At 49.8% G+C, this 20931-nt stretch overlaps 2 protein-coding genes across 6 annotated transcripts in view; one reads left to right on the forward strand and one right to left on the reverse strand.

The window, feature by feature from the left end:
• MAP4K3 (mitogen-activated protein kinase kinase kinase kinase 3) overlaps window positions 1–3356 on the reverse strand; it is a 65472-nt gene extending 62116 nt beyond the window's left edge. For all 5 annotated transcript variants that reach the window (XM_063152425.1, XM_063152424.1, XM_063152423.1 and 2 more), the window contains exon 1: window positions 3202–3356. In XM_063152425.1, coding sequence (XP_063008495.1) covers window positions 3202–3312 — 111 coding nt within the window. In that variant the 5' untranslated portion in view covers window positions 3313–3356. The remainder of the gene's footprint in view (window positions 1–3201) is intronic.
• Window positions 3357–8835: 5479 nt separating this feature from the next.
• Window positions 8836–20141, forward strand: LOC134416596 (serine/threonine-protein kinase pim-3-like). The gene is given in 8 exon segments (XM_063153357.1): window positions 8836–8911; window positions 17314–17371; window positions 17483–17618; window positions 17729–17998; window positions 18346–18576; window positions 18578–18719; window positions 18926–19102; window positions 19389–20141. Coding segments are annotated over 8 exon segments (1173 nt in total). The 3' UTR covers window positions 19472–20141.
• Window positions 20142–20931: the final 790 nt, after the last annotated feature.

A 20931-nucleotide genomic window follows, 5' to 3' on the forward strand; every position in this document is an offset into this window, starting at 1 on the left:
TCAGCAAATACTTCCAATCTCTGTGCAGTTACTACCAAAATAAAACATACAGGGATAGGGACAAACAGGAAACCTAACAACACAGTCTCTGTCAGAAAACCCTGGGAAAGCTTTTGTGATCCAAACATTAAAATAAAGGCACAACTTACAGAGTATCTGGGACTAGAGATTGTTGGAATGCCAATTTCATAGCAAGAGACAGAAAAGTCTTCCTAAATGTGAGATGGAGAAATGCAGAGCAAACAAAATTAAGCAACTACCTCATCTCACTTTAGGAATATTTCCTGAAACTGAGCAGGACAGGACATTATCTCTGATTCACAATCAATAAACCCTAATTCTTCTCTTACACTTTGCTGACCACTGTATACAACTAAACTCTTTGCAAAAGTTAAATATAGAAATACAAAAACCAGAAACGACCCACACAAGGAATACATGAAGAACTAAGCAATTCCCATACACATCATCTCTTACAACAAATTTGCACTGCTGCTAGCTAGAATATACACATTACTGTTGACTGTGAACATTTGATAGAGAGCTAATGGCAGGACATGCTACCCATTACCTTTCTTGCAATGAATCCATTATGATTTGCTCCAAGGCCCTTTTGAAAGCTGAATTTCGGTGGGAGTGCAGACAACTGTAAAATATTGGCTTGAGCCAAAAATCTGCACTGACAGTGCACTGACATGCCCCTTTCCAGATACCAGCCTAGAGAGCAGGAATCACAGCAGCAAGATTGTATCCATCTGACCACATCCTCCTTTCCTTCCAACCCTTGTAGTTCAGTCCCCACCATCAGCTCTCAGGTCAAATTCAATAAACTCCAAAACAGCAACCAAGCCTCTCTTTAATATATATTTTTTTTTCCTAAAAAGCAAACATTTAATCCATGGCCTGCTATAGCTCAGCTCAACTAGAACAGAGTAAGAGAAGTAGATATCAGCCTGCTCTGCATTCAGCTCCTGAATGCTTTGCCAGGAAATAAGGTTGCAGAAAGTCAGCATTTACCAAGACTCAACATAACAAGACTGTCAGCTTATATTAGGTAATAATCCCTGCTTGCTAACAGCAGAAACACTTTCCTGCGTGGCTCTCTCTGCTAAGGGGGCAAAACCACAAATTACAGCTTGGAGCTGCCCAAGCACTCTGCTGAAACCCCACCACTGATGAGCACTGCTGGCACACAGCTGATTTCAGCTCCACACAATTATTTCATCCACCTCAAAGTTCACCTACAGGTGACAGGTGAAGGCAAAAGAAAGGAGCTTTATGAAACCACTCACAAACAGAAGATAAGGCATTAGTAAGCTCACATGTGGATGACATTTCAGACAATATTACTACTTGCCACAAGTAACTGGCTTTCATTGTTGTTTTTGGGCTACTTTTATGCTTCACTTTGAAGACACCTTGGGCAAGACCTCGGCTCAGAATGAAATAGGCAATAACCCACACAACAGCCAAGCACCTCTCATCTTCCCTACAGGGTCCACAATCTAATCAGAAAACACTTACTTCTCAGCTAGAAGAAATAATTATAATACCAGCCTAGTGCATCCTGGTCCTGCTCTATCACCGTCTATCTCAGCTGGTACAGGCACACTGTAAGCATCAACAAATCCACTCTGTGCCTCGAACAAGAAAAAGTCACAAGCAGTGCCAAACTGAAGGTTACTGCCATCTAAGTGTGATAAACATCAAGGAAACCTTCACAAATCTTTAACAGGTTTCACATGCACAGTGGCATTGCATATGTAAATATTCCAAACTCTGTGGTTGAAGGTAATGTCCTTAAAATGAAACCAAAAAGACAGATGAGTTGGTGAATTCACATCCTTCAGTCACATACAGAACATTGAAAAAAATTCAATTGATAAGGTATCAGGGTCAATATCCCAGCTAAAAACTGCAGCAGAAAGATACACACACAACATAGAACAGTTTGCAGAAAAACAAAAACCCAGAGCATACGGCAAGCAGACCTGGACAAGTAAAAGGTCAGCACATTACACAAATACTCAAAGAAAGCAAGCAAGATGGAGCAAACAACACAAAACACCCTTTCAATTAAACAATTAATAAAGCAGGGAGTTAGCACACCAAGAGTACAGTAGCAAGAGGATTTAGGTCCTGAAACTTCCATGACATTTAAGAGATGAGATTAAACCAAAATCAGCCCAACTCCAACAAGACTTCATTCTAGGCACACTCACATAAAGTGAAAGGCAGCATTAGCACCAGTTCTGCGCACTCAAACTGTGGAATGGCTCTGCATGTTTTCTTACAGTCCTGCCTCCCAAAGCAAGTTTCCTCACACAAACCCTATGATGACTAAAACAGGCCAAGAAGATGCTTGGAAAGTACACAGCTCAAACAATGCTTCCACCAGGCTGCACACGACAAACTTCAGCTCTCCCCTCTGCTCCAAGAGCAGGTTACAACCAGTGTCATCCTATCCCAGGGAGAGCCTGCCACATCCCAACAGCCACAAATAACAACATACACTGGCAGAGCAGAGAAAAACTACAAAATGCATCATACAGCCCCTCCAAAAAAAAAAAGAAAAAACAACCCAAATTATGTTTAGCTGCTTTAGCTTTGATTCTCCTACGTTTGCTGAAAGACTCTCATCCAAATGACAACAGTTCGCCCTCCGCAGGGTCACACTCCCGTCTCCCACCGACACAAACACAATACACCGGCATTCCCACACAAGACGGCGACGGGAGCAGCGACCGGGACTAATACGATGACATTTGGGCTGGAACGGAGCTAGTAAGCTGCCCACATCCCTACAGCCCCCGGCTCGCCCTGGAGGAGACCCGACCCCCAGCTCCGCCCGTGGCAGAGCCGCCCGAGCCGGCACCCAGCAGCAGCGGCCACAGCCGGCCGCCGGGGCGGCTCCACGGCCGCCGGAAGCCGGGACGGGGCCGGTCCCGCGGGTGGCCCCCTCGCCCGGCTCTGCCGCCGGGGGACGCGGCGGGGCGGGGGCGGCAGGGCCGGGCGCCCCCCGGGGCCGTGCCGGTGCGGCGGCGCAGACCCCGCCGGAGCGGGGCGGCCTCGCTGCCCTCGGGAGGGCCAGGGCACGCCGGCGGCCGACGGAAGCCCTCCCAGATTTTGGAGGACCGCGGGCCTGACAGCGGAGAGGGGGACACAGGCGACTACCCCGCCGGGTCGCGGTGCAGCGCCCACCTTGTAAACCTCGCCGTAGGTGCCGCTACCGATGCGCTGGATGAGCTCGAAGTCCTCCTGGGGGTTGCGCCGCGACAGGTCGCACACCCGCCCGCCTCCGCCGCCGCTCATGGTGCCAGGGGAGGCCCCGCTCGGCCGCGACCCCCCGGGCCCCGGGCGGAGACGGGGAGCGAACGCGGCGGCCCCGAGCGCTCACCGCCACCGCGCAGCCCGCCCCGCCAACATGGCGCCCTCCGCCGCACCGCGCAGGCGCGGGGCAGCGCCCGCCCCCCCCTCCTTCTCGGGGCGACGCGTCCTGCGCGTGCGCGCGGCCGGCCCGGGCTGTGGCGGAGCCGGTCCCGTCACGGCGCCGCGGGCCCGCCCGCAACGGGGAGCGGCACCGCGGGCCCGGGACCGCCCGCGCCCCGCCCCAGCAACCCAGCGCGCCCTCCCGCTAAGGCGGAGCCCGAGCGTGCCGCCGCCGCCCCCCCCCCGCAGCCGCGCTCATGGGGCGGGAGCCTGCGGGTGCAGCTGAGGACTCGCAAATTCACCAACCCCCGTGCCCCGGAGCACAACGACACCGCGGTGCTGACCCCGTGCTCCAGGGACCGCCCTCCCTGTTCCCTGGTATCCATCCAGCTTGGGACAGGGCATTTGCCTGCAGCTGGGAGTGAGGGAACCCAGCGCTCCTTGTCCTAGCGCACACCATTGAAATCCCAGCGTTGTCCAGTTGCCCACATCCTCCTGCCCAGGTGGATCCCGCGGGAGATCCAGAGGCCCTTGCTGGCTTTTGGGAGGTATCCGCTTTTCCCCAGTGGAATATGGGAGGCACACGTTACAGATATCCCCACATCTGTGCACGTGCCAGGTCCCTGCCACAGGCTCTTGGACACCCATCCCATGCCCTCAGTCTGGGCGACATCATCCTCTCGTCCATGGGATGGCTTCCTCTGGTTTTGTGACTTTTTGGAGCACTGTGCATGTCCCCATGGGATACAGCATGGGCCCCCTCTCCTCTCAAAGTAGTGATGCCACTGTAAGATTTTCACTCTTGCCTGATTCACTGGCACAGAGCCCAAGAGGTGCCCTAGCACCCACTCACCACACAACTTCAGGGGCTGCACATCTGGGGACAAGGGTTCCCACAGCTGTCTGCGCTCCCGACCCCCTCTGTGTGGAGAACAAGCAGCAGATAGCTGTGGGAACCCTTGTCCCCAGATGTGCAGCCCCTGAAGTTGTGTGGTGAGTGGGTGCTAGGGCACCTCTTGGGCTCTGTGCCAGTGAATGAGGCACAGCTTTTCTCACCACGCTTCTGCTGCCAGTGACTGATGGGTGAAATAAACAGAGAGGGATGAGGGGGAACATTGGACAATACACCATCTGCTCTCTGCCCCTGCTGCCTTGCCAAAGACACTGGTGTGGGGTCTTCCCTCTCTGCTGAAAAGGATTGGGACAGGGGCCTGGGATTGGCCTCATTTCCATGTGTGATTATCAGAGCAGAAACAAAACTGTGAAGAGAGGAGCTTGAGCTCTGGCAGGTGATGCCTGTGAAATTGCATATTGTCTGTCGCTGTGTTTGTCCTTCCAACCACCCTAGGCCATGCATTACTGTCCTTGGCTTGGTTTTATGACCTTTGCTCTCACAAGCAAAATGGTCTCAAACCTGCCAGATTCAGATTCAGGGGTCAGTAATTTTTCCTGGCACGTCACCGAGGTTTTTGCGGCACACTTTGCTGCTTTCTGCAGCGGAAGCACCAGGATAGGCACAGATTAGCTGTGCAGGGCTGCCACAGATGCTCTGAGAGACAGTCCAAGGGGACTGGGCTCTGTGACAAGTTCAGAAGTAGCAGGAGCTCTGACCGAATTACAGAAGGAAATGCCAGGGAATTTGAGCTCCATCCAGAAAGGCTGACAGATATCCTGCTGGGGAAAGCCGATAACCTTGTCACCCTTCTGCTCTTGCCTCTCAGTCTTCATTTTTATCCCATTAGAGGGGAACTGGCTTATAGTTATTCCCATATTATGTTCTTGCCAAGTTCTGCTTTGGTAGAAATGGTTATGAATGAAGAAAGCAGGATTATTTTCCCTCTTAAATCCTGCTTTCTATCCATGGCAGCTGCCTGTTCTTCTCTGCTCTTGTAAAAACACCCACAGGTTTCTCTGGGAGTGTCTGTGTCCCTTCTCTTCAGTAAAAGAGACAGATGGAGCTGAGAGGTGTGTCCTCCACTGCCTTTGGAAACAGGTCAGATCAAATTAGTATCAGGCGTCATTTGCTTTCCCACACTTTGGGAAGACTTCTCCTGCTTTCTCTTTTTCCTCCTATTCCTTGGATGTGGCTGTGGTAGGATAGTCAAGCCATATGCTGCAGAGAGGCAGGCTGGGCTCCTCTTCAATAGCTTTGAGGAAAGTCAAATGAACTCAACAGAACTGCATTTAGGTATTGGACATTATCGTGAGAGTTCAGTCTCTGCCCAGAGCTTGAGGAGTTTTGGTGCCTTTGGGGACCCCAGCTGCACTCAGTGGCATGGCACCCCACAGCCACAGAAAATACCCTGCTGGATGCCTTGTTGTTTCCAGCTGTGCTCACAATCCATCCATCCTGCTGCTGCTGCTCCTGCTTTGATCTGAAATGCTGGTTTGTGCTCTACAGCCCCAGGTCCTGGCCACTGCTTCTAGTGGGAGCTCTGGTTCTTTCACCAGCATGCATTGGCAGACTCCACCTGGCTCCAGCCAGGTGACACCAATGCAATTTGTCACAGTTGAAAGCCTCTTTGCAACTCTCTGGCATCTTTCCATGCCAGACTAAAGGGCAAGGCACTGCATCTGATGGTGCTGCAGAGGGAAAGTGGCCACTGGCCTGCCTGTTCCTTTTGTTTATGGGACTGGAGCTGCTGTGAGAGGGAAGGTGTCCTTAAAGGGTCCTGTTTGAGCCAGGTGGGATCAGACATTGAGGCTAGAAAGTTATTTCTGGAATGCTGAAGGTTGTCTTGGTCAGGAGAAGAACTGCATTTTAGTTAGTGCCAGGGCAGATGGGTTAAAAAAGTGTAGGAAAGAATCAATGTAGAGGAGGGAAGGGAAGGGAAGGGAAGGGAAGGGAAGGGAAGGGAAGGGAAGGGAAGGGAAGGGAAGGGAAGGGAAGGGAAGGGAAGGGAAGGGAAGGGAAGGGAAGGGAAGGGAAGGGAAGGGAAGGGAAGGGAAGGGAAGGGAAGGGAAGGGAAGGGATGAAGGGGGAAGATGGATGTATACAAGTCCTATACTGATATAATCCTGTTGCAGTCACTCCTGATATCCGGAGGGAAGAGCTAAGCCTCACACTCTCAGGGATGACTCTAAGACTGTAAAAAAGCAACAGTACAGCCTGGTAATTTCCCCCCTCTCCTCAAACAAGAGACTTTTATGTTGTACTTCATAGAAAAAAGACAATAAATCTTTCCAGCATGATGCCAACAGTCAGAATATTTGGCTTCTTCTATGCTCTTTTCCTGTTTTAACAGTTCCCAGAGCAGTGTCTGACCCCCAGCCCTTCCTGACCTCAGACAGCATCTCCTCAGTACCTTTTCCTTGCAGCATCCCTTGTCCACTCCCATCTGCTCCCAAATGCCTTTTGCTGGTTGCTTCCAATTCATCTGAGCAAGCTCAGCTCCACTCCCAAAGCACCCAGCACCCTTGCTCCAGGAGGGGCACCCTGCAGGATGGCACCCTTTGCACTGAGTACCTGCTTCATGTGTGAAGTGACTGCACAGCCTTTTAAGAGCCTTTTAAAGAAGCCACCTCCATGGTGTCAAGCTAAGGAGCGAGGTGCCAGCAGTGAGAGCTTATGCTAGCATTTGTTCTGCCAAGAACACGGAGGGCAAAAATGGCTTTTTTGAGGTAAATGGCGCCCCAGGGCAGCAATGGCTGCAGGGACAAGGTAGGTGACATCTCTGTGGCATTTGCCAGATGGTGGCCCTTCGGGGATACCAGCTGGCGGTGCAGCGTGTGGCAGCTGGAATCCAGCCAGACCCCCTGCATCACTTTTCCCTTCTTTTTTTCTTACTCTGTCCTGCTTCCCCTCTTGTAAAAATAAAGCCTGCATGAGGTCCAGCTTGATCCCTGCCTCCTCTCTCTGCTGCAAGTTCATGTTTCAGCCAGCACTGCCAGTGGCCAGCATGGGCTGCTGGAGGGAAGTTAGCAATAGCCAGTTCCCAGCAGGCAGAGCTCCTGCACACGATTTTGCATTAGCCAGAGCCTTGTTTCTCCTGCTGCAGCACAAGCCTTTTCTAGGAAGGTTTTTCTTTACCAGGAGGGGCATAAGTATAGTGTGAGAGGAAACACACTGATCATTTTTGCCCAGAAGCCCAGTAGTAAGCATTTTCCCATGTTTTTACATTTCTGGAAAACACTGGTTTGTGTATTTCAGAGAGAAGCAGTATCCTTTTGGAAAGGACAAGGGGAAGGGAAGAAATCCAGCTCCCATGTAATAGGTTATGTTTTATGAGTGCTGCTGGCCATCTGTGCACTGGCCATTGCTGCTGGTGGATCCAGGGTAACAGCTTGAAGCCCCACATTCTGATTTCCCTGGGAAGGGTCCAGCAGGAGCTATGTCAGAAACTGACAGCAGAAGCCCCATGCTAAAAATAATTATGGCAGGACCTGTCTGTATGGAAACTCCACAGAATTTAGAAACTGGAGCATTTCTTTCCATCCAAACAACTTTAGATTTGGACTCTATAAGGAAAGAGAGAACAAGGAGTGTATCACTGCACAAAACCATGCTGCACCCACATCCTGAAGGTCATATGGCTGAAGCTGTATGATTATGTGGTTCATATGATAGTGGGAAGTTCAGAGCATAACTACAAAACTGCTGGTTTGTAGGAGCATTGCTGCAGCAGCAGCTTCTACTTACAGGTACTCACTCATAGGTGTGGGATCATTCTTACTGCAGGTCAGCCTGGCACTGGCCAGCTGCCCTCATGGCTATTTCTAGATGTTCCTCCACTTCCTCCTGCTTGTCTGCCCACTCTTAATTTCTTGGGTTTGGTAGAAACAGACTGGATAAGGATCATGGCTGGATTTCTGGGCTGCAGCTGTTCTTTGCAGGTGTGTTCTGGCAGCCAACAGCTTCTTTTGAAGCAAATCCTCATCCAGCATGTGGCAGGTCTGCTCTTCCTGACTGTGGTGTTTCTTCTCCTCCTCCTCCTCTAGGCCACTCTAAGATCTCAAGAACTCCCATTAGACTTTGTGTAATATGTTGGACAGTATCCCATGGACCACACCAGGAGCTCTTGATGGCAAAGGTGGAGCTGCACTGACTGTACTAGGAACATCTACTGCCTGACCAAGGTAGGGAGTGTGAGCAGGATAATCAGTCATCCCCTTACAGACTTGGGATATTACTTATCTGAGTTGTTGCCCAAGTGGAGTGGTACAATTTTTGATGGGCTTCAGAAAATTCCATTAACTGCCAACCTGGATTGTGGCCAGGATGGAAATTTGCCAAACTAAAGCAAATCACCTTGTGATCCTATAAACATCAGTCCTAAGTGAGACTCTTTGAGCTGAAAACCCTGCCCCTGCCATGCTGTGGGTGGTATGGAATCAAACAGTTGGTATGGTTAGAAGAAAAAAGGAATAGGGAGGTAAGAACTTCAGTGTTTAGTGTTTAATGTCACCATGTCACAGCTGGAGGATGTGGTTTCCAGCATAAAGCCCCTGGAAGTTCAGGGGCTCTTCCCTCAGAAGCAGAGAGGTGAGGGAGTGTGAGACCTCAGCAATATTGACTTCTTTCAGACAAAAAGAGTTTTTCCAGGTTGTTTTTCCCCCCATTCCCTATTATTTGTTTGTCTGGAGGAGGGAGTTTTTAAACTACAGAGACTCGTTTGCCATATGGCCCAGAGTGGGAACAGTGCCATCCCTTATTTGGGGACAAACTGGAAATACCTTTTCTGCATTTGTGGGTTGAGGCTGAACCATTTACCTTTGTATCTTGTGGTTATTGCTGTTTTCTTTTAGTAAATTGTTATTTTTTCATTTCATATCTCTTTGCACTTGTCTTATTGGTAGAAGGGAGAGAGGTTAAAAACTGTCAGGAGGCAACTTAGTTTGGAGTCTCCACTCCATAAATTGTCTCAAAATGAGACAACAGTGGTAGAGACTCCACTCCTTTTTTCATTACCCAGGACAGGATGTCTCTCAGAGCGAGCAAATCCTCATGTGAAGCTGATAGTAGGACCAAAATCCTTGAGGTTCAGCCCTGGCTCATTGAGAAATGCCAAACATTTCACTGAACACGAGGGGAGGAGATTCTGTCAGAATTCACCCAAGGTTACAATCCCCCTGCCCCCCCCTCCTCCTCCATCACACAAGCACCAGTGTTGCCCATGATGCACAGCAGCCACACATTCATTGCTGGAGCAGTGTTTCACACCTATGGAACACAGGGAAAGAGTAGGACAGGCTCCTGGAAGGTGCCCTGGGCTGCCCTGCAGAGGGCATGAGCTCTGTCAGGAATGGAGCAGGCTCTGTTGATGGAACAGAGAAGTCCATTGAGCAGTAAGGGTGGATGGTACAAGGTGAACATGAAAGGGAATGGCAGAGGAAAAGGGTCAGGTACAGATCACTGTGAGCATAGGACTGGGAAGAAAAGAAGGGAGATGTGAGAGAAAGGTTGGTTGAAGGACAAAGGGGTGGGAGAAGAAAGAAGGGGAGGTGAGAGGCAAGGGTGTTGGAACACTAAAATATTGCCTTAATGCAATAACCATCAATTAAATGGTTATTAGACAACAGCAGAATAAGTCACTGCCAAATGAGGCTAGGAAGCACTACCATACAAAGCAGACTAAAACCCAACAGATCAATTAATTGATCTGGGAACAATCAAGATGCCTGGAAGCAATGGTAGGAGAAACCAGCAACAGCACTAAGCAGAGCTTTGTGGTCAGCCTTCCCTGGACTTCTGTGCTTGGCTTTACCACTGAGCACTGAGCAATATCTTTCAGCAAACAGGTAGGTCCTGTTGGAGTCATCTCATTCCTGTTTATGAGGTTGTCTTGTCCTACTCAGATCAAGACAGAAATACTCCCTCCAGGGGGTTTATAGATTCAGATCAACATGAAGTTTTATCTTGGTTCTACTTTAGGTGAAGAGCACAAACAGCCACGGGTGATATTAAACTGGGAGGGTGGCCACCTAACAAATGGCTGCCCAGAGGGGCCTCAGTCAACATGAGAAGTAGCACCCTGTGGTGTCCAAGGAGGAGAGGAGCAGAGCTCTGCACAAGGGGTGACACAACTCTGTGCATTCAGCCAGGCTGGAAGATTCAAGCTGCTCAACAGCCCTTCTGAGAAGGACTTGGGGTTTCAGCAGACAACAGGCTGACCATTAACCAGAAATATGTTCCCATCACAGATGAGATAAACAGGCTGCACTAGCAGCCACATGTCTAGCACAGCCAGAAGAGTGATTTCTACCCACTCTGTCCAGAGCTGGTGAGGCCTCTCCAGGATTCATCTCCAGCGTTAGGTCCTCCAGTTCAGAAGGGAAGTGGCAAAAGAGTAGAGGAGCCAGCTGAGACTACAAAAATGGTGACAGACCTGGAACACAGTGCCTCTGAGGAGAGAGGGCTGGTCTTGTGTAGTTTGGTGAGAAGAAGGCAGAGGAGACATCTTCCAGGAGCCTGTGACTGCTGGAAAGGCAGTGACAGACATGAGAGCAAAACTCCTGCAGCATCAGGCAATGCAGCAGGGATCACAACCATAGAATGCAGCTTGGGAGGTCCAGAAGTAGATCTCAACAACAGGAAGTTTTAGTCTCCTGAAATACAATTAGCCTTTAAAGTCTCTTCACTTACCCACCCAAAGCACCTTGCCAGAATCAAGGGAAAAAACAAACAAAAGAAAGCAACAAAAACCCAAACAGCCCAAGCCCCAAAACCACTACGAATTGTATCTCCATCCTAATCATAGCAGAGGAACACAGTGCATGAGTCCATCTCAGCTTGCCAAGTTGCAAATGCTTATCCAATGTAGCATCTGAAAGCAATTTGCAGTAATTTTCTATTAAAATACTTCACTGTCAGACCAACAGCAATAGGAAAGCCTTGAATTAGACCACCCCCCTCCTACCCCACAAATACCTTTTGTATAGACAGAAAGAACTGCTAAGAGCTCTCTCTTTTTGGTAGAATTTTTCCAAGTGTTTCTTTGGAGGTAGACATAATTCTTAGTTGTTCATCCACTTGGCAAGTTTTCTGTCTTCCACACTGTGCCCTTGGAGTAACATTACCAAGTGAGGAAAAACATTCTTTTTGCTAGAAGTCTCTTCACATGAAAAAGCTAAAGTATACCCAGTAGACACATGCAAGTGCTGCAAAAAAATAACACAGAAAATAGTTTATTTTCCACTCCAGGAGATCTCAATAACCACATCTCAAACTCACCAGAAATAAGCTTTAAAGTAATGCTGCAAAACACATGGGAAAACATACATCCAGCTCTCAAAAAGAGCAGGAAACTGCATCAGGCTAGATGTGCTTCTAAAAACATTGCTGAAGGTGAAAATACATCTACCTTTAATATTACCACATTTGGTTTTGCAGTTTCATGGAATAATTTTGGTTGGAAAAAAAATATTAAGACCATCCAGCCCAACCATTAATCTAACACTGTCAAGTCCACCACTAAAACATGTTCTTATGTGCCACATCTACACATCTTTTAAACACCCCAGGGCTGGTGACCCAACCACTTCCCTGAGCAGCCTGCTCCAATGCTTGACAAACCTTTTGGCAAAGTCTTTCTTTACCAAAGAATCTCCTCTCAATACCAAGAGGCTTTGACTAAACAAGGATTTTGGGACTCTTATCACATAACACTATTTTACAATACAAAGAATTTAAAGACTTTTAGGCATCTTCCACCTCTCCTTAAAATGAAAGAGAGAAAAGCAGTAGCTTAAGACACCCAAAAAAAGTGAGGTGAGCTAACAAACGGCACATGATTTGTTCCAATCAGCAGGGTTTCACTGGATCACTGGATACTGCTTTTCAAGTGTATCAGGATTTACATTATGAAGGTTAGGTGTTCAGCCTGTTCTGTGTGGCACTGACACTTCAGATGCCAGCTGCAAATAATAAAACACCTAAGCATGTTAAGCATCATGGCTCTACTCAGTAGCCTGAATCTCCAAATGGAATTTAAACTCACCAACTTCATAACTTCCTAAATGGCATAAATGGGCCCTAACCTAACTCCCCAACATTTCTAACCTAAGGAGTTCTTTACATTAGTTTAGCAAGGAATATGGATCCAGCTTTTCCAGCCTTGGTATTCTTCCATGGATCAAAGGCAATATGATACATGGAAGATGGATCACAAAAACCCCATTTTTGGGTTGCTTGAGCCTCCCGCCAGTCTGCAAATTAAAACCCTTCCCACAGCAGAAAAAACTTCTCAGGTTGAAAAGGCAATTCTGAAGCGAGCTTTTCCTTTGGAAACTTTAAAAGGTCTGTCCTTTCCCTGTTCCACTGATTCTTAATGGCTTTCAAACTCAGAAAATGGGAAAATTGACCATTTTTTGCAATCCACTCTTCCTAGTATATGAGGAAGGATTACACTTGGCTTTGAAAGAGGGGAATGAAAAGAAGAGTAGCCTGGCTCAGTTCATGACAAGTGGATTGAACAGTCTTACTGGTGGTACCAGCTATTCATGGTGATGAATTCCCTTCCTCACCTCCAACTTCACAAGGAAATATTTTGCTTAGGATGGCCCAACAGAGTAAATAAGATCAGAAAAGGATGGGCCAAGGGAAGGATGATAAGTGCAAACTGACATAAGATTCTCCTGCCATTCTGTGGGGCTGCCTCACCTTCACCATACTGCCATCACATTCCTGCACTGGGTGAGATTGATCAACACTTACTGAAGACCAGTCCTACAGAAGGGGCTCCTCTTCAGCCAAGAAATGAAATAAAGGAGCAGATGGTTTGAAGTGCCCAATTGAAGCAGCCCACTATTAGCTTGGCTCAACTCTGAGGCAAAATGACAGAGTGAGGGCTGAAAGGAAACACCTAAAAGCAGATCAGGTGGTGAGCTGGATATTCCAAAATACAGGAACAGAAAGGAAAATGCAGACTGCTGTTTTCTGGTCTGAGATCCTTCCTGCCAATGGGGGTTGGTGAAAGCCTGCTAGTAAATCTGCAAGGAAGACCTCTGTAGACCTCAGCCAAGAAAGATTATTGCTTTATTTTCCTGGCCATGCTTTAAGCTTGCCTATGTCATCCTTCCCTCTTTCTCCTTTCTGTTGTTACCTTGCCCTGTAAAGAATATTTGTGAGCGTAGCCCATGCAACAAGCTCATTTCTTGTTACTTTGCACTGCCACTTCCACAGATTGCAAGACAAGCCACAACAACCTCCACGGGACAAGTAAAGGATTCAGACTTCCCCAGCCTGCATAGGATCAGACCATAGAAGCAGAGAATCTTTGGAATAAAGCAAACCTGAAGATGATGAACGTTACAGACCATCATGGCATTTACACAAAACCCCAAGCATGTGAAAGGTGACACTTAATTCTCCATTTCCTGGACAATATGCAGTAGGAGCTGTATGTCTTTTGTGATCTTCAGCTTCTTCCCAATAGAACATTCAAAGTCACAGAGCCAAAGCTTTCTGAAGGCAATGACAATGCTGCAGAATAAAGGCAGGTCTTTACCTGTGACACCCTGAGAAACCAGCAGCAGCTGTGCCCCTGCTCACCTTGCAAAACTGCCTGCCAGCTCTTCCATGGGTTATACAGCCAGGTTCACGTTCCTGTACTTATTCTCACAAACAGCACTATAAAGCAACAAACCCAATGCAGACTGGGAAGTGGAAAATGCATTGAGTGTGGTTTAGCTTGCAGGTTCCCTGTTATTAGTGCTATGAGTATGATTCCTAACAGCGGGCTGCATGGTTGCAAATTAATTGCTGCATTTAGTACATCTTTGCAAGCAAAATGCAAAATGAAGAGCTAATCTTCAGAGCACTTAGCACAGATGTTCAGATACACACTGACAAATGCCTAGGAACTCCATGTTAATTTCTCTTCATCCCCTTTTTCTCCTTCCAAGGATCTGTCTACAGCCCAAATCACTTGGCATCTGCCAGAGCCAGAGTCTCTGATGTATTTCCCAGGAGCTTCTGCATCCTGGGAACTGTCAGTTCTCTTGACAATGGTGCTACACTGCACCCTTGTGATGAGGAAGGCCAGTCACACGCTAGGCTGTACTGGCCAGAGTGTAACCAGCAAGGGAAAGGGCAAGATTAAAGGTGCTGCATCCCTCTGGGTGCTCAAAACTGACTGGACAAGGCCCTGAGCAACCTGATGTAGCTTTGGAGTCAGCCTCACTCCCAGATGACAGGATGAAAAATCTCCAGCAGTCCCTTCTCACCTAAACCCCAATGGGATTCTCTGCCTGCCTTTCCAGAACTAGAGATGCTTCTTGGATCAACACTCGCAACACAACAATTTTATCCACAAGAGGAAGGGCAAATAACCTACAGTTCTTCTCAAAACATACGAAAATAACAGCTTCTGACCAGTGATAGAGACACCAAGTATTTGTTGCATATTAGAAAAGCTTGACATTAAAGTAACTCTCATGATCCTTGACACCAAAGCAAATCACATCTCTAAAGTAAGAAATCAAGTTACACATATTATTATTGTTATTAATAGGATTAATAGGATCCTATTGTTATTAATAGGAAATAATATTTCTTACCATTCCTATAAAAAAATAAATATTGCAACATAGCAAAAAACCCCCCACATACTTCATCATCCATGCACATGAGAAAAACACCTTGCTTTTGTCTGAATTTTGTGAATTTCCTATATAGGACTCACCTAGACACAGGCTTTAAGGTCCAGAATGAGGTAATAAAATGATTTCCTTAAACCCAGCTCATGAAGGAAAAGAGATTCCACCTTTAGGAGAAATGTCTCTTCACTTAAAGTATTCTTACTGCAAAACATCAACAGTTCAACACTGAGCTTTATGAGCTCATGTGGTACATTTAAGTTACAAGCAACATTTTATCTGGGTTTGCCTCGTGTGTGGTCTCATTAGACAGAAAAAAACCCTCTCATTATATGTATTTTTGTGATATTTACAAGTTTACCATTATGGTCTAGGATGAGCGTAAAGCCACACTCAAGATAACTTTAAGTTAATTAACCCCATGAAAACTGAAAGACACAAAATGGGATCACATACCTCACCATTTTACTTGTTCCCCCACAAAGCTGTTAAAATGTCATTCAGAGCCCTCATCTTTCAGCGATGGGTCTTAACCAATGACAACTTCAGCCTATTTACATGGTGAATTTTATGTGAATTTGATTTGGAAATAACTGCTTTTGATACAAACAAGCCAATAAAATAAAATAAAGATTTTGCTTAAAATTAAATAGTGGTTTAAGGTTTTTTTCCAATTCATGGTGGTGTCTGATAAAAAAATTACATTGATTTATCCTCTTAAGTACAGGTGCAAGTTTGCAGTAGTTCCTTTTGCATCTGTGTTTGTGGGTTGAGTGTTAGAAGCCCGTTTATAGCACTTCTCTTGGCCTTCCTGGGAATTTCAAGGAATGGACACCTCTTCATTTCTCCCTTTGTGTCTTTGTGCAAGAGTTGACAGATGCACCCTCAGTCTGAGAGTCTGTGCTTTGAATCAGCTCTGCCTTATGGCAGCTGCTTTGCTCAGCTGCCCAGCGAGGTGGGTGAGGCAGATGCATTTTTGCCACTCTTTTTGCTCTTCCATGCTGGGGCTCCAAAAATAAAAGCAATGTTAACTATCAAAATACATTCATTGACACCAGATTTGACTATATATTATTGCATTTTCCCCAAAAGCTTCTATTAGAAGTCCATACAAAACAACAATTTAATGGAATCATGGGATACAGCCTATGGGGTAATGCACAGGAAATGAATGTTGTTATTTTGACTTAATGTGAACAGGACTCTAGTGAAAATAGGATCATGACTAAAGTAACAGTAATGATAGTTTTTCTCACAGAAATTACTTACCACAGGTAATGAAGATGTTTGCTTAAATTATTTTTATCATAGCTCAAGAAAACCTTATCAGAGACACAGTTCCTGTCTCTTGTGGTGTGAAAGCTGTTTTGGGGTAAAACCTTCCCAGTGTGAGGATGGAGAACATATTGCACTATCTGTACATAACTGTGCTCTGCTGGGGAAGATCTTCAATATTAGAAGAAAGTACTATGATAGTGTTTTTACATTTTCAATATTTCAGAAAATCTTAATCAGAGAACACTTTTTTTGAGGATACTTATTTTGCCACAGCTGTTCTACCTTTTTGTATATAAAAAGTAAGCAATCACAACGTTATGCAATATCACGAAAAAAATATTTTGTGCCCCATCATGGAACTGAGGAAAGATTTAGAAGAAAAACCTGAAATTGCCAAGTTCCATTGGTGCTCCAGCTGCGTTTTTTAAAGGGTGTGTGTAGGTGCCATATTCCCGTTATGTCAATATATCATCCATCTTTCTCCTCAGAACACCATCCAGCACTGTAGCCAAATGTTTCAAGTAATTTTCCTTTGGTACCTTGAGGTAGTTTATTCCCCTGCCACCTGAACCGGGATGAGGAAAGACACGATCCGTTTGCAGTCACAGGCAGAGGGGATTACAGCAAAACCTCTTCGTGTCCTTCCCAGAATTGCAGATCCAATTGCAGACGCTTGGTAGAGCAGGATATTTACAAGTTGCAATGAACACTTAGTTCTGCGTGTGCATAACGAACAGCTCACATTGCTGTTGGAAAAACCATATTTTTTCACTACAACCTCTTGTTTCTCTGCCTGCTCGCTGCATAAAGGATGGTAAGAGGACAATGGTACAGGGAGTTCATGTAGCCTTCAGTTCCGTTCTCGCCCTCAGCTGAAGAAAGGAAACCTGCATATGCAGTAGCGCTGCCTTTAAAATGAACCAAAAGAGTAGGTTTAAACTAGATATTCAGGAAAAACCTCTTCATTGTGAGGGTGGTGAGGTGCTGGAACACCGCTGTCAGGACTTCTGGTTACTTCTCCCATAGGAATTGCTTTGGGTTTTTATTTGTTTCTTTCTTTCTTTCGTTCAGCGGGACGGAGCGGCCGCGAGTTCCGGCGGCTCCGCAGCAGCAGCGCTTCTCTCGATCGGTTTTCCCCTTGACTTTTCGGTCGCTCTCCGTCCCCTTCTCCGTCTAACAATCCCTCCACTCCCGTCCCGTCCCGTCTCGTCCCGTTCCGTCCGTGTTCCGCCTTTCCCAGCCCGGCTCATGCCGCGTCCCGCAAGGCGCCCGTGGGTGGCTCTGGCCCCTGCCCGCCCCTGCCCGGCCCTGCCCGGCCCGCCGCGCTCTCGCCTCCGCCAGGCTCCCTCTGGCCTGGCCGTGGCGCCTCTGCACGAGTCTGTGGAAGAATTCCTCCATCTGGTTCTGCTGGGGCAGCACCGTCCTCTGGCTCCGCCTGGTGCGGGCTCTGGCCCGGCCCGGGCTATGAACGAAGCCCCTCCCGCAGCTCCGCCCGCAGCCGCCCCGCGGCCGCCCGGCTCCCGCCCCGTCCCCGGGAGCTGCCCCCGGAGCTTTCCCGATCCGAGCTCCGCCGCCCGTCAGTTCGGCCGCCGGCCCCGAGCCGCCGGTGTCCGGGCCGTTCGTGCGGCCCGGTCAGAATGGCGAGAGCGCGGTGCCGCCCGCTCGGGCGGAGTGGCCTCCCCTGGAGCAGCTGTACCGGCAGGGCCCGCTGCTGGGCAGCGTTTACTCCAGGACCCGACTCGCCGACGGTGTCCCGGTAAGAGACGGGGCCGGGTCGGAGGGGGGCGGCGGGAGACAGGAGTGGGCGGCGAGCTCCGAGCTCAGCGCGCCGCTCGCCTTGGCTCGCAGGGGGCCATCAAGCGAGTGTGCCGGGAGCGCATCTCGGAGTGGGCGCGGCTGGTGAGTGAGCGGGGCCAGCGGGAGCAGCCGGCTGGGCTCAGCCCGGGGGGGCTGAGGCGAGGCCCGGCACGGTGGGAGCCGGGGCGCTGCGAGGGGAGCGGGCGTGGGGTGAGCGGGGACCGCGCAGCGTCCCGGGCCGGGCAGGGGGTGCCGAGGGCGCGGCGCAGCAGCGCCCCCGCTGACGGCATCGCGGTCCCCCCGCAGCACAAGGGCGCCCTTGTGCCCCTGGAGCTGGCGCTGCTGTGGATGGTGTCGTGGCCTGGCTTCCGCGGCGTCGTGCGGCTCCTGGACTGGCTCGAGGTGCCCGAGGGCTTCGCGCTGGTCATGGAGCGTCCGGAGCGCTGTCAGGAGCTCTGGTACTTCCTGCACGAGCGGGGGTTCCTGACGGAGCCCGTGGCGCGGGGGCAGTTCGGCCAGGTGCTGGAGGCGGGGCGGCACTCACTGCAGCAGCCGCCGCGTCCTGCACCGCCACATCAAGGCCGAGAACGTCCTCGTCCACCTGGCCACCGGCGAGGCGAAGCCCATCGACTTCGGGTGCGGCACGATCCTCCAGGACACGTTCTACACCCGGATGCCAGGTGAGCCCAGAGCCAGGGCTGAGCCGGGCAGCGGAGGTTCCCCCCTTTGCTGGCAGAGGAGGAAGAGGGAGGGAAAGACGGGGAATCGTCCTTCAGCCGGCTGCAGCCAAGTTGCTTTTCGGCAGGGCAGGATCTGGCTGTTGTGGAACGGGAGCTGGCAGGGAGGGAGCAGCATAGGCCTGATGAGCTGCACCCGTGTCCCATAGGAATGCCAGAGTACAGCCCCCCGGAGTGGATCCTCTTTGGCTGCTACCATGGCCAGCCAGCCACCATCTGGTCCTTGGGCATCCTGCTGTATGAGCTGGTCTGCGGGCACCTTCCTTTCCACCCCAGTGGGGACATCATCTGGGGCCAGCTCTCCTTCCCGCCCCGGATGTCTCAAGGTGGGGATGTGCCTTCAATGCATGGGAGGAAGAACAGGACTGGGAAAGGGCAGCTGGCACATAAGCATCCTGCCCTTGCAGCTAGTGAGGAGGTTGGTCTCCTGGGCTTAGCTGGAGGACGTGGCACGTGTGCCTCTGTGCTGCTCTCTTCCGAAAGGGAGGACTGATGGGAAGCTTTGTGTGCAGCCCCGAGCCCTCCTAGTGTGGCCTGGGCACCACTGAATCCAGGAGAGCATGGACAGGAGCCTTGTCCGGCTGACCAGTGGTTTCTGGTTTGTCTGTGCAGAATGCCAGCACCTCATCAGGTGGTGTTTATCCATGGATCCCACAGACAGACCATCCTTGGAAGACCTTTTTGAGCATTCTTAACTACAGGACCCCCATGTGGCCCAGGAGACAGCAGAGATCCATCCCTCTGCACAGTAGGATCCAGCAAGTACCAGCTGCATGTATCTCGTGGCCCTGGATGAAAACCCCAGAGCATTTCCCTGTGGCTGTGGCACAGAGGAGAGAGTGCAGCCTAGGAGATGCTTCCACTGGTCCCTGGCAAGGTGTGGAGGGAGCTCAGTGCTCCCTGTCCTGTTGGAGAATTGGTGGCAGAGCGGTGAAGTTGCCACAGACTGGAAAAGGGGAAACATCCCCCTGCAGCTCAATGGCATCGTGATGTCCCCACAAGCCGAGGCACAGCTGATGTGTTCTTCTGGAGCGTGATGTGGAGCTGGGAACACCATCCTGGAGCTGGCTGCTGGCAGGGCAGAGCCGATTGTCTTTGGCTGCGGCCCCTGCCTGGAGGACACGCTCTGCACCCCGATGGAAGCAAGATGAGTCCCCAGCCGGTGCAGGGACGGGGGATGCTCGTGCTTCCAGGCATGGCAGGGCTCGGCTGGACCAGGTGCTGGAGGTTCCCTGCTCAGTGGCGGTGGGGAATATTAATTTTTCTGCTGGTCCCCAAGCTGCTTTTTGTCAGGACAGGGGATTGGATGTTGTGGAAGGGGAACTGGCTCGTGGCCTTGCTGACAGCTTCTGCCAGCCAGCCTGGGGCAGGGGCAGCCAGCCTGACAAAAGCATCCATCCATGTTGATGGGGGACAGCAGAGGGGGACGGGTTCCGAAGCCATGCCCCAGCTGGTCTGCTTTGCAGGCCCTTGAGGAAGGGGTGGGTTTATGGGAGGGAAAGGTGGGGTTTTTCTCCACCCATGAAGAGGTTTAATTCTCACATGGAGTGGTTAGACCTTCCTAGGCCTGTGATACAGTGATAACCTTTGACAGATTTTCTTGTTTCCAGGTCTTGTTTTGAATTGATTGTCACACAATTGTTCTTTTTTTCTTTTCCAGGAAGATTGCACCTGGTGACCAGACCAGACAGGGAAGCAGCTGAACTGTCCGTGGAGCATGTCCCGTGCCAGCGCTGCCCTTGTGGGGCACATCCCCTTCAAGAAGGACAAGGATGTCCTGCAGGATCAGCTCCTCTCCTGGCAGCAGGTCTCCAGACGTGGGTACCTGGCTCCACAGCTGGGCTGGCAGAAGAGCTCCTGGCAGACGGCAGCGGGCACACGGGCATCATCCCACTCTTGCAGCTGCTCTTGCAGCTGAGGAGGTTGCTGTGCTGTGCTGAAGTGGAGCAGGTGGAACGTGGAATGCCACGCTGCTCTTCTCTAAAAACAGAGAATGGGTTGGGAGATGTGGGCTCTGAGCACAGCCAGCAGCCTGGCCTGGGAACAGGCTGTGGTGGGAGAGGGGGGACAGGAGCCTTCTGTGACTGATCATGGCTCTCTGTTTTCTCTTTCCAGGCTGCCAGCACCTCATGCCATGGATACAGCACTGCTTGGG

Source organism: Melospiza melodia, chromosome 3 (assembly GCF_035770615.1).
Source record: "Melospiza melodia melodia isolate bMelMel2 chromosome 3, bMelMel2.pri, whole genome shotgun sequence".
NCBI lineage: Eukaryota > Metazoa > Chordata > Aves > Passeriformes > Passerellidae > Melospiza > Melospiza melodia.